Source organism: Hemiscyllium ocellatum, chromosome 9, assembly GCF_020745735.1.
Source record: "Hemiscyllium ocellatum isolate sHemOce1 chromosome 9, sHemOce1.pat.X.cur, whole genome shotgun sequence".
Lineage (NCBI taxonomy): Eukaryota > Metazoa > Chordata > Chondrichthyes > Orectolobiformes > Hemiscylliidae > Hemiscyllium > Hemiscyllium ocellatum.
Window position 1 is genome coordinate 60,197,156 of NC_083409.1, and position 14,430 is coordinate 60,211,585.

At 42.4% G+C, this 14,430-nt stretch overlaps 1 protein-coding gene across 2 annotated transcripts in view; it reads right to left on the reverse strand.

Moving 5' to 3' along the window:
* The window catches only part of wls (Wnt ligand secretion mediator), a 92,264-nt gene extending 90,940 nt beyond the window's left edge, over nucleotides 1-1,324 (reverse strand). For both annotated transcript variants that reach the window (XM_060830402.1, XM_060830403.1), the window contains exon 1: nucleotides 1,068-1,324. In XM_060830402.1, coding sequence (XP_060686385.1) covers nucleotides 1,068-1,173 — 106 coding nt within the window. In that variant the 5' untranslated portion in view covers nucleotides 1,174-1,324. The remainder of the gene's footprint in view (nucleotides 1-1,067) is intronic.
* Between the last annotated feature and the right edge of the window lie 13,106 nt (nucleotides 1,325-14,430).

The window sequence follows — 14,430 nt, forward strand, 5'->3', positions numbered from 1 at the left end:
TTCTCCCGGGCACCGCGTCCGCTCGGGCCGGGAACCGCCAGGTCACTTCCCCGGCTTAAGAAATGAGCGGCACCTCCCCCTCCCCAGACCCTCCATCCAACAACATGAGGACAATTCCTCCACCACCCCCATCCCCATCCCCATCCCCTCCCCCTCCCCCAAAACAGAGGGAGGCGCTTTGGGCTTCTCATTGCAGAATTCGTCCTGGGGAGGCTGAATCCTCGGTTACACAAATAATTCCAGAGAAGCAGAGAGAGAGTTTGCGAAGTGATTTCCCTGGGAGCCCATTAAAAAGTCTGTCCGACCCTTTTAAAAGATTCTTCCGCTACCACATCCCCAATCCCTCAAAAAAATTCCACACAAACACCGGGAAGTCTGTTCGACCATAAAAAAGTGCAGCGTCTCGCCTCGATCGCGACTGGAGGCGGAGAAGGTGGAGCTACAGAAGTTCAGAAACTGGACTGGAGCGAGAACAAAAGGCAGAAAAGAAAAAAAGTTTTTCTTTTTTAATATAGATGGGGTTCAAAAAAGTTTAGTACTCAAAAGAATACCCTCGGATTTAGAAGACGTAGGTAATTATTTTGAATACCCTCGTAAGCCGAAACGAGCACAGAATTTTGGAGAAATCAGAAATTGGTGCAATTCACTCGTCCCCCATTCCAGCCCGTTTCACCAGACTGGCGGAACCAAAAACAAAATCAATTGGAACCGCACCACACAGCAACCACTCCTCAAAGAACAATTATTTTCTTCTGCACTTTTCCCTCAAAAGCAGCCGCTCCAAGTACAACTGTCCACAACGGGAGTAAAAATTGCCACTCTCCCAAGGTTCTGTCGCCATGCTTCACTTTCCCCCTTTTATTTTGTTTTTCCGAAAAAAAAATAGTTGATACTGAAAGTAGGCCAAAAGTTTTCTTCCACTTTACGCACAAGACTGAACCGCTACAAAGAGCCCATGCAGTTCCTCTCTCCAAGTACAATGGCAGTACTAATTAGATCATAGTACGTTGCTACCGATACTGTAATAAATAGCTAACAAAAGAAAGCGACAAGTAGAAGCCACTTACCGAATAAACCTCCCACCAGAAAGGAAATTACTTGGAAAACCAGCAAAATCCCTCCAAAAATGCACAACTTCTTTGTACTCATATTTTCTATAATTGCGCCTGCCATCGTTTATTACCCTGTTTTCACTCTTTTCAGGCCGTGACAGTAACTAATTGAATTAGAGTCAATTTAATCCAAGCGAGGATCTGGTCGCAGCTCCAGTGTCGGAAGCTGTGATTCTGCAAGCGAGCTCCCCCTCTCTCTCGTCCTTCAGGCTTTTTTTTTAAGGGGCGCTGTGGGAAACCGACAACACAGATACACACACAAAAAAAATCAATCACATGACTTGCCACATTCCCAGATCTGGTTCGGCCGACTGCTACAGTATCTCAAATAACTTGATTGCCAGCGCTGCAATTCATTGGCAATTTTAAAAGGCCAAACCATCAAGCCGCAAAGTTAGGGATATGCTCAGCCGTGTCGTACCTGTGAAGAAGGGATGCTGACAGACAATTTAACTCCCAGATAAAGCCGCGAAGATCAACGAGCCTCATGAGGGCATCCTGCTGGAACTAAGATGCCTTATGATGGAATGGCATCATACTCAGATAAATAGTGCCAACATTTAGAATTAAAGCTATATTTTCAGGAGGGGAGAATAAATGGACCAAACACTTTTTTCTTCTTGTTTACCTTGCCGGTTAGTGGTTCCTGTGACTGTTCTGAGAACATAATTGAATGTATCAGATTTTTGCCTCTGGAATTTTTGACCGGATAAAAGGAAGGATTTACACTTATATAGCGCCGTTCCCAAACCTCAGTGTCCTTTACTTCAAAGTGTTTTTGAAGTATAGTCACTGTTGCAGATGTTGCAAACAAGGCGCACACATTAAGGTCCTCCAAACAAGAATGTGATAATGGCTAGATCTGTTTCTTTTGTAGACGGTCCACCGATAATTATAGAACTAATACTTGAAAGAAAGACTCAATTAGGGCAGTACTTTCCACAAGCATCGCACGTTTCAAAGCTGGGCTTATGCCCGACGGGTCGACTCTCCTGCTCCTCGGATGCTACCTGATCTGTTGTGCTTTTTTCCAGCGACACATTTACCGACTTAAAGTACTGTACAGCCATGACGTACTTTTTGTTCGTGTGGTCATTGTTTTAATATAGGAAATGCAGCACTGAATGTGTACAGCACACAAACAACAATGTGGTAATGACCAAATAATCTGCGATGGTGATGTTGATTAGGAAATAAATATGGGACAGCGTCAACTCCCCTTCTTTTATAGGGAATGAATGCAGGAGTATACCATTGAGTGAATCAATCCTTCTCTGACATTCAAATAGATCAGACCTATCTTCTATCTCATGACATCACGCTAAGGGTGCTGCTAGGATTTGAGAGTTGTTGGTCATTAAATGCCCAGCATCTCCTGGAAGTGGGTATTCTTCTCAGATGGAGACAGATGTCTCACCCTCTGCCTATTAACAGGCCAATGGCTATGAACTCAGCCATAAGGGCAAGGAGGTGAGTCCCAAATCCATTCCAGCTGAAACAGGGGTCAAAACCCATGCTGGCGACACCATCCTGATCCATGTTGGCCATCCAGCCAACTAAGCCAGCTGGCCCTTAAAGAGTCCAATATGGTGGAAGAATTTGTAGATTGGCACTCAACCTATTTAGCCATGTTATGAATGCACCTTTCTTGGCCATCAATGTCTGGAATGGGACATGTACCATGCAACTGGAGTTTCTGGCTCAGAGGCAAGGACATTACTCAATGTTCCACAAGACATCTTTGAGCAAAATTCAAAATTCTATCATTCCTGTGGTTAAGGTTGTTCAGTTTTGTTGAAGTGTTGTGTGATTCAGTTATCATCGGTACAGTTGAGTTAGGAATGAAATTAAATCAGCTAAGTAACCCCTCTTATTTGTTATCCAGTGATCCTTGCTGAAATTGAACATTGCTGGATGTTGGGGAGTTAGGGCAATGCATGATCAGGTTCATCTATACATCTTTCACAACTAGGAAACACTCCCTGTATTGACATACATTTAAGTAGTGTGGCTACTGTCATAAAGTCATGATTCAAATAAAAAAATGACTAAGTATTTACTGACTGAAAGCCACTGAATGAGTTTTAAAAGACTGAACAAGCATTCCAGTGACTTGAAACTGCAATTTCTAAGGTGGCTGATCATTTTCATGCCATCCAAATGGAGTTAGACCTGTTTAAAAAGCCTGGACAGTGACAACTGTCATGCAGAGTATGAATGGGTCACCTTCTAACCCATTCCCAAGATTTCCAAACAATCATTTAGTTGTTCAATTCAGTAAGGACAAAGCATGAACTGTAATTCCTTTTACTATAATACTGGCTGGGAGATGAATTTACCCAGCTATAATCTAATTATGTAAACCATGGAGCCGGAGTTCACTAACCATAACCAGGTTCAAGTACCTGGTCAGTTGGAGAGACAGGATCATTTGACTCTTTTGTGTTGAAGTAACTGCTTTCTATGAGTCACTGCAGAAGCAGAAGTACTTTTTTTATTTCAAAAATATACTTTATTCATAAAATTATTTTGATATCTATACAATTGATCATGCCATACATACGTATACATTCCATTTCTTTACATACAGAGAATTAATCATTCGTATATGCAGGTCTGTACATTGACCATCCCTATATTTACATGAGGCTTCAGTGGAGGCCACTTATTGAATGGGCCCCCTGTTCTTTCTTTGGCAGGCAGATGTTACACGGTGGTCTTTCCCCATCGCGTCTTGGCGGCAGTTGCCCCAAGCTTCAGTGAGTCCCTCAACACGTAGTCCTGGACCTTGGAATATGCCAGTCCGCAACACTCAGTCAGGGTCAGCTCCTTCAGCTGGAAGATCAACAGGTGTTGGACAGACCAAAGAGCGTCTTTGACCGAGTTGATGATCCTCCAGGCACAGTTGATGTTCGTCTCGGAGTGCGTCCCAGGGAACAGACCGTAGAGCATGGAGTCCTGCGTCATGGAGCTGCTCGTGACAAACCTCGACAAACACCACTGCATTCTTCTCCAGACTTCCTTTGTATAGGCATATTCCAGAAGGAGCTGTGTGACTGTCTCGTCCCGTCTGCAGCCACTTCGAGGGCAGCATGCGGTGTGGCAGAGAATCCGGGCGTGCATAAAGGATCTCACAGGCAGAGCCCTTCTCACCACCAGCCAAGCCATGTCTTGGTTCTTGTTGGAAAGTTCTGGCGATGAGGCATTCTGCCAAATGATTTTGACAGTCTGCCCAGGGAACTGCTTGACAGGATCCGCCCTCTCCTTTTCCTGAAGGGTCTCAAGGACATTACATGCTGACCACTTCCTGATGGACCTGTGGTCAAAGGTGTTTTTCTGCATAAACTTCTCCACGAAGGATAGGTGATACAGAACGGTCCAACTACTTGGAGTGTTCTGCGGCAGCGAGGCCAGGCCCATCTTTCACAACACCGGGGACAGGTAGAACCTCAGTACGTAGTGACACTTGATGTTTGCATATCGGGGATCGACACACAGCTTGATGCAGCCACACACAAAGATGGCCATCAGGATGAGGGTGGCATTGGGTGTGTTTTTTCCCCCGTTTCTCAGATCTTTATACATCGAGTCCCTTCGGACCCGGTCCATCTTTGATCTCCATGTGAAATAGAAGGTGGCTCGGGTGACAGAGACGGCACAGGTTCTGGGAATAGGCCAGACCTGTGCCACACATAACTACACTGACAGTGCCTCACACCTGATGACCAGGATTTTTCCTGCGATGAAGAGCGACCGTAGCTTCCATCTGCCCAGTTTTTGCCTCACTTTCCTGATACGCTCCTCCCAAGACTTGGCGCACGCCCCAGCCCCTCCGAACCAAATACCCAGCACCTTCAAGTGGGCAGTCCTGATGGTGAAGGAGATTGAGGATTGGTCGGCCCAGTTCCTAAAGAGCATGGCCTCGCTCTTGCCTCAATTTATCTTGGCCCCCAAGGCCCGTTCGAACTGGTCACAAATGCACATGAATCTGTGCACAGACAGCAGATCTGAGCAGAAAACAATGATGTCATCTATGTACAGGGAAGCCTTAACCTGTAGGCCCCTGCTGCCAGGAATAGTCACCCCTCTCAGGCTCGCATCCTTCCTGATGGACTTGGCAAATGGCGCTATGCAGCACACAAACAAGGCAGGAGAGAGAGAGAGAGGGGGCAGCCCTGCCTGACTCCAGATCTGATTCCCACCCATTGATTGAGACTGAACTGACAATGTTGGTGTACAGCAGTCTGATCGAATTGCAGATTCCCTCCCCAAAGCCCATTTTGGAGGGAACATCTCTCATATAACTATGCGATATCCTGTCAAAGACATTCTCCTGGTCCAGTCTGATGAGACAGGTGTCCACTCCCCCCACCCCCGTCCGTCCTGCATGTAGGCGATCATATCCCTGATGAGTGCGAGACTCTCAGCGCTCTTTCTGCCCAGTACAGCACAGGTTTGGTCAGGGTGAATCACCGCTCCCAGAGCAGACCTGACCCGATTGGCGATGACCTTTGACAAGATTTGGTAATCCGCATTCAACAGTGAGATTGGTCTCCAATTTCTGATTTCCTCCGTCTCCCCCTTCTGCTTGTAGGTGAAGGTGATGATGCCTTTCCTCATGGATTCACCCATGGTACCTGCCAGAAGCATACTGACATACACTTCCAGCAGGTCCTGGCCAATCAAGTCCCACAGAGCAGAATAGAGCTCAACCGGTAAGCCGTCGCTTCCGAAGTAATGCCCAAGAAGCAGATTCCCATAGTGGAACTTTTCCTTTCTCCATTCAGCCTGCAGGCTCGAGCCCTGTCTCCTGTTAGACCGTCCACAACAAAGTCAGAGTTTTGAGAGCCAACCTAGAGGCTGCTGACTCTGTAAAAAGAGATACATTGTCTCTCAACTTATTTAAATTGTCTCACACCGAATCTAGTGGGAATTTTGAGCTCAGGCTCAAATCATTCAAATCTTCAATGTCCAAAATCTGTATATATTTAATTCTTTTTGGATTTTTAATAAGACCACTTAATCTGTCCTCCCACTCTGTGTCTGTGTGTGCATGTGTGTTTGTGTTTTGAAGCTTGAGTGCATTTGTGTGTGAGATCCAGTATGTTTTACAATTTTTTATTATCCCTGGTTAAGTACAATAAATATTATGTTCTTCCTTTAAAAAAAGTACAGCAAAACCTGCCTGTTTCTACATTTTACAGTGACAATGTGTGAATAGCCACTTACTGTATTCACAACCCTATCCTTTTTTAAAAGCCCGTTGTGGTCAACGAGAAGTAGTTGAAGAAAGAGACCATTCTACTCCTCATCACTTGATTGTAACACTATAAACAGATTGTTAACATGTGCAAAGAGTTTGCCAACACATTCGCTACCTTCAATAAAAGAGAAACAAGAAGTGGATGTGAAATAAGCAGTCATTGCAGCATATTGATTTAGATTAATGTAACACAGTGTAACCTACCTTCTCACGGTTCTTTAACATAGTACCATACTGCTGGAGTATCCAAGCTTCTGTCATAACATTGGTATCTACCATGAAGCTGAAAGGACTGAAGATAACTTTTCAATCCAAGTTCTCATTAATTTGTATGTAGTTGAGCATCCTAGTAATTAAATGTTATGTTTGTGGACTTTTTGTATTGTGCTTGGGATGTGGACATTGCTGACTCAGCCAGAATTTATTACCCATCCTTAATTGCCCAGAAGGCAGTTAAGAGTCAACCATATTGCTGTGGGTCTGCAGTGACATGTAGGGTAGACTAGGTTAGGATGGCAGCTTCCATCCCAAAGGACTTTAGTGAACCAAATGAATTTTTATGATAAGCGTCAATGATTTCATGGTCATCATTAAATTCTTAATTCCAGATTTTTATTGAATTCAAATTCCACCATCTGCCTTGATGGTATTCAAACCCAAATCAAACCCAAAATATTGTCAGTCTCTGGATTAATAGTCTACTGATATTACTACCAGGCTATCACCTCCCCTCCAACAACATTGCAAAAATCAGCCCTTTCTAAAACTATGGGATAACAACAATCAAAAAAGATAAACCAGCCAAAGATAAATACAAGAACAAATAAAATAGTGCTGCCTGGCTTTATAGATCAGAGCTTGGATTTGCATTTAACATTGCAATATTCAGTCATGCACATTACACAATTCCATCGATAAATGTGCTGCTCCAAAGTGGCAGACTATTCTAGATCAATGGCACCAACTTTTCAAGTGCTCCCCCTCAGTGAGACACAGCAATTTGACATTTTGTTTTAGATCAAAAACACTTCAACTTCAGCATATCATCAGTGCCCCTGAGCTATTTGACCAAAGACGTGTCATAGCCAGGCAGATTAAATCTCCATTTATTAAATGCATACATACATTCCAGGGGGGAATCATTGGCTAGACATTAGCCTCTGTCCCTAGCCTAGGAAAACTGGGACCAAATGTACTACCCCAACTGTTTTTGTCTGTGATTGACTAATTCTGTATAAATGGATGATCGAATTTAAGGCTTTTATGTACTGTATGACTACACCAGCTGTACGCATTGAGCCATTGTGAGACTATGATGATAGAAGAGAGTGAAACATTCTATATGACTGCTCAAATAATAGACAAATAAACTGAAAACATGTGAATGGCAAAGAAAAGAATTAACTTAAGTAGTAATGATTTTCAGCAGTTAAAATATTAAAGGGAAATGTTTCTAAGACTTTGTAATTTATTATGTAAATGAATTTTTGGTTTAGTACACCAGTCTTCTCTATTAAAATGCCATTAACTCTGATAACATCAATATCAATGGCAGGAACATAATATAAATGAGGTGATGCTGCTCATGTGTGAACAACTGTCTCCATTTGTAAATCTGCACAGGCATCACTGGGTGGTGAGTTTATACAACCATCAGCAGTGGAAAATGCAAGGAATCTTTAGCGGTAGTGGACATGCACAATTGTTAGTGACAGCCATTGCTCTTCCAAACCCAATGGATAACTGATACACAAACAGAAAATAAAGGTTTGAACATGACTGGAACAACACAATCCATTTTCTGTATTGCTCTGAGCTTACTGAGAAGATCTCAGCCAAGGTGGTAGTATGGATGTTACAATTAATTTCAGAACACTTAACTTACAATACTATATTATAGATCGCAGTAGAGCAACATTTATATTGGCATGACAAAAGCAAAATACTTTGTGTTCCAGAATTCTGAAACAGTATCTGCTGCCCTTGTCCTTCCAGATGGTATTGGTCATGAGTTTAGAAGGTGCTGGCTAAGGAGCCTTATAAATTTCTGCAATAGTAAATCTGACTGTTGGCATTGAGTGCAATACCAGACAGTCCTCTGGGTTGACCTTGCCTGGTTGATACTCAATGTGAAACTTTTAATCTTGAAGTTTGGGTATCAAACTCTCTATTTGATTAGGTGACTTGTTATCTGCTTTGTTGAACAAGTTTACGAGGAGAAAGTGAGGTCTGCAGATGCTGGTGATCAGAGCTGAAAATGTGTTGCTGGAAAAGCGCAGCAGGTCAGGCAGCATCCAAGGAACAGGAAATTTGACGTTTCGGGCATAAGCGCTAAAGATTCCTGATGAAGGGCTTGTGCCCGAAACATCGAATTTCCTGTTCCTTGGATGCTACCTGACCTGCTGCGCTTTCCAGCAACACATTTTCAGTACTAGTGGTTTATGATCAATTATTACTTAAAATGTTTCCGTATAAATAGAATGTTTATGATGTGATTGAGAGTGTTTCTCTCTGCAAATGATGCTATTATGAGGGTGTTAGTGATCTGCTTTGATAGCTTGTCTACCTTGTCTTTTTGCATAAGGACAACACTCAAAGCAACTGTTGGAGAGAGGGTTCTTGCTTACACAATGAACTGTTGGTTTTCATGGTATATGTTTTACATAAATCATAATGATGTAACTGATCACACAACTCTGGCATCAATAAGAAGGAAAGCACCAGTCTAGAATGAATGTGTAAACAGAATGTGTAAACAGAAACATTACACTAGAGAGCTACATTTAATAACCTGCATGGTACAGCTGTAAATGAAGGAATACTACAGTCTGTAAGAAGCTGAAGACCCTTTCTTAACGATATAGAGCAAGTAACAACAGGGATAGTGTATGTGCAGACACCCATATTGAACCTGGTATCTTAATATGCAGGTAGCAATTTTGGCTTAAAGCACAAGATAAAGTACTTTTCTGTGGTTGAAATAGGACTATGTGCAGTGTGCTCTGGTGTACAAGTGGTTTAGTTGATGTACTGTCCGCCACTTTGTGGTGTCTTTGATCAGATCGGATAGGGAGGCAGATGCACGGTGAGGTCAGAAATAAAGCAACATTCTGTCAATGTTTATTGACAGAATCTCAATTTCCTGCATATTTGTAGGATCTGCAGCATTTGCAATAGCTGAGGCCAAATGAGCTTCAGCTTTCCAAAGCTTGGGTGATACTTCTTTACTATTGAACACATGAACAAAGGATCAGATTTTGCTTTCATCAAACAAACACTTGTCCTTATTGAAGATGAGGTTACATTCTCTAAAGGGTTGTTGTCATGTCTTGAGTTCACTTTCAGTGTGACCATAAATGAGAACTTCATCATCGATGTTCAGCATGCCTTCACGTTTTGGAAGTGTAGACTGGATCATGAACTGAATTACCTCAGCTGTTAAATTGACACCAAAGTTCAGCTTCCTGTATTGAAACAGTCCCAAGTGAGTGGAGAATACTCTGTGATATTTTGATTCTTCCAAGTTTGATTTGGTAGTAGATATATTGAGGTCAACACTAGCAAATCTGACATAAATGTTTAATCATATGCTGTTGTTGCATGGAAACTGACAAACATATTGAACTCTTAGATATGACATGGAAAACTGCATTCATTCTTGTGTCTTTGAATAGGAAAGCCCAAAAACTTCCAGTGGTTTTTCACTGCTGTAAGGAAAATTGCTGAATGCTGCTGTATCTATGAGAGGATTTGCCCCTGAGCAGCCAATAGCCACTGTTACACATGGCTGATGTGTGTCCAAAAGAGAGGACAAAAGTATATTCGAGGTTGTTGTCCTCTACTTTGATTACATTGTCTTGCTGTTTGCTGTCATCAGGTTAGATTGGAAAATTGAAGACAAAACACAACTTGATTAGCAATGATCCTATTGAGTAGCCCAAATGGCCAAATGAGCTATTTCTCCTCCTGGTTCTTATGTCACTAGATCAGGTGAGATTTAAAGCTGGGTCTTCTGGCTCAAAGGTAGTGACACTACACTTCACCAAAAGATCCCTAGGACATTTTGTCCATGTCACAACAAAGTTATTGCTGATGATCGTTATCACAACAAACATCACACATAGAAGAGAGGAGAAAACTAGAAATTAAAAAACAGGCAGCATAAATATTTATCTATCAGCTGATGAGTTGGAGTTGGGTGAGATTTGTGGGGTTTAATTTAGTGAGCTAATAACTGAGTTCATAGCAAAACCAGTCTCTCAGGTGCAGCAGGATTATCTTTCCAGCAAAATACTGTAAGAGAAGGATAACTACTCACAATTTATCAACAATCCAAATTATTTACAATAATACAGTATCCAGGAGTGATTAATATGGAATTACCTGGTCATCTCCAATGGTCCAGGATTATGGTGGAACTGTATACTGCATAGCCTTTTTTAAAAAATTGCAAACATACACAGATCCATGCCAAAGCTTGAGACTTGCTCAATGCTTTTGTTATCTTTCAAACTGGCATGCCTTTCAATTTAATGTCTTTAATCCAGAGCTTCCTCCATTTTAAATACAGCTTTGAAAGGTTTGTGATGTAGGCTCATCTAAAATTAAATACATTATCAATTTTTAAATTTTACTGGAGGCAGCGTGGTATGTGCTTAGGCTGAGTGGTTGGCAGTTTGGCACCTGCCAGACTCCAGCTCCGTCAAGAGGTTCAGATTAATTTAATTTCAGAACTACAATGTGACTCAAGTTAAATTAACTATACTGGGAATGCTGCCAGACAAAGATATATCCAATGATGTTAAATGGCTGTGAATTTTCCATTTAAATTCAGTACTGAACTAACATCATGAAAAGCATATGTCACTTTAATAATCAGGTTATTAACTGACATCATTTAGTCATCACAGCTATTAAGAGACCAACAGAACCTTTCTGTGTTCTTGTTAATGAAAATGAAAAATTTTTTGCAAACCTTTTAAGTGAGTTCTCTGAGTATTCAGGAATTGTAGTCATAAATCTTTGCATGAATCAGATGGTACTTCAAAATGCTTAACATTATGTTTGTAATGTTTTAATTGGTAGTGTTAGCATATTTATGCCAGAAAAATTCCAGATTTAATCTTTGGTTTGTCTACATTTCATGTTGTTGTAAATACGTTTGGAGGAATACACAAGTTAGGAGTAGGCCATTCAGCCCCTCAAGCCTGCTCCACCATTTGATAAGATCATGGCTGCACTGATTGTGGCCTCAACTCTACTTTCCTGTCTAAACCCTACACTTTTTGACTTTCTTATAAATTAAGAATATTGATGGGTGCTTCCCCATTGTTCTCAGTTTCCACCCCACCCATGTTCTACAACTTAAAAGCCATCACTTCCCCAACTCACTTCAATTTTGAAGAAGAGGCATATCAGACTTGAACTGTTATCTCTTTTGCTCTCCATAGATAATGCCAGACCTGCTGATTTTAACCAACATTTTCTGCTCTTATTAAGTATCCATCAAATTCAGCCTTAAATATTCAGTGACCCCACCTTCATTGTAGTCTGGGGAAGAGAATTCCACAGATCCCACACTTATATGCTTGAGTACCTGTGTGAACTTGAGTAAAGTTTGAATGTGGCGGTGGGGGGGTGAATACTGATATTGAGATAATCCTGATACTGAGATTTTCTATTGTAGAATGGTCTGGCCAAAATGCTGCAATCAGAGCCATTAACAAAAACTTTGCCATAGCATCTTTGTCTACCACTATGTCCAGTTACACATTCAAAAATAATTTGTTGACCTTTGTCCTTTCCCTTGTTGTGTCCTGCAGAAGCCTTTGCCTGACCTAGAGCTCCAATGCAGGGTTACCCCAATGGCTGCAGCATGGCTGGCAAAAGGCTGCTGACTTTCACTGGAGGTAGCTATCAATGGACCTCCAGGAGAACCTTGAGCAGCTCTGGACCAAATGGCTAAGCTTTGAATCACATCATCTCAGTCTGGACTCATTAGCTGATATGCAACAGTAAGAGTAATGGTGGTGAGAGGATAGCAGATTTGTGCTCCACAGTGCCATTGCACTGCTCTGGGCTGCCTTTAGAAGGCAGATTCCTGGGCAGCTGTCAGATTTCTGTGTAGCATAACTCATCTGGGACCTAGCCCTCTGGTGAGCTGGCACATTCTCCCTGACCTGGCTACAACCCACTCATGTTTGGTGACTCACTACTGCAGGTCCCAATTCTATCCTACAAGTAGAGTTCTCACATTGCCAATATCTTAACTGCTGGCACTAAGTGCCAGGTGAAGTCACGGCACCTCTTCATCTGCAATGCAGTGTTGCCATCCATCTTCCTCCTGAAGCTGGGCAGGTGCAATTCTTGGACGTCTGAAAGCAAAAACTCAGAAGGGGTTGGTTATGAATGGAGACTGAATTGGAAAGCAAATGCCCCATGATAAGGCAATTGATAGCTTGCACATCTTCAGGATTACATGAAGGTGAAGTGGGAGTTTAGAAAGTTATAAGACAAGATCATTACACGAGTTTCTCCTTCAATTCTGCTCTGTTCCTTTGATTTTGTGCTTCATTGTACTGCAAGTGAGAGGGAAGACTGGCAACAATTCTGTTATAATGTGCCTGCATAATGTGCTGCCATAGCTGAATAGTTGGAGATTTGTGAAACTACATGTAGTGGGCCTGAGGCTTGCATTATTAGAAGGTTTGTGAGGATTTGGAAGAGTTAAATGCTACGTCTGTTTCAGGCTACTGGGGACTCGTGATGGGTGAGTGATCGACCTGTGGTGAATTGAGAAGAGTAGGATGTTTGTGGTGCAATGGTTAGTGCAATGTCATGGGAAGATGCAATCGCTATCCTCAATCACCCACTTGGAGTTATTGATCTTCTGTGGAACTGCTGCCAAGTCCTTGGGACCATGCTCCAGGAGCTAATCCTCTTCTCACTTAGTTCAGCTCTGGAGGATCTCCTGCCCCTTTGCAGAAGCATGGTCTCAATTCTCCAGTTTCCCTTCATCACTTAAGGCCTCCAATGTTCCATTCAAATATCTAAAGGCTAGTTTCTCTCTCTTTTACTCTCCCCTTTTCAGTGTCAGCTTCTTTCCAGTGTGTGCAATTCCCTTTTAAAGGGTTTAAAGACTGCTTTTAAGAGGTGCAGGCTATCTGAAACTTGTGTTCAACATGCATGTGGCTAAGCTGTATGACTGGAATGTTCAGCCAGCCTCTGGCAACAGTCCCATGTAGCTGAATCTTCCACAGCAACCGCTCACTTTGCTGATAATGAGAGAGGTAGCAAGGTGCGGAGGTTGAAAAGCAATGTGTTAGTTTGATGGTGAAGAATGCTTTACATATTTTACTTTTGAGAACATTCTTGGCTTTCTTTGATGCAACGAGTATTAGAACGGTGCAAGTGAATATATATTTACTAAAGTGGAGATGATATGAATTGATAGGAAACTGATTCCACTGCTGTGCCTTAAAGGTTTTTTATTTTCTCCCTCCCACTACAGTTAGGTGCAGGTCCAACATTCACTGATGAGGTGGAGGGAGCATACTGAATCTGAAGATTTGATGGGCATCCCTTGGAGCTGTGGACCCAGAGGTCCAGTCTGTTGAGAATGTCCTAAATTGATGCAGGCACATGCTTCTCAATGTCAACTGCTGGAGACAATAGGGCCACTGGAAGGAGGGTGGTGGAGCAGCAGGGAATCTCTGCAGTGTCATAAAAAAAAGGCCACCGGGACCTGTCTCCTTTGTGGGTGACCATGTTGTCTCCTTGAGCAGTGACACCTGAAGTGGTCGAGGTGACTCAATCCTCCTCTTGCCTTGCCATTCATACCTCGTGGATAGACTGATCATATGTAGGCCCAAGCGCAGGCCAAGCAACAACTGAGTGTTCTGCTTAATCTGGGTTTCCAATTTGGCTGCTGCCTTTTCTGTTGAAAAGTGTGCCATTGGAAAAGCACAGCACGTCAGGCAGCAAGACAGTCTACATTTTGGGCACAAGTCCTTCATATGTCATTCCTGATGAAGGACTTATGTCAGAAACATCGAC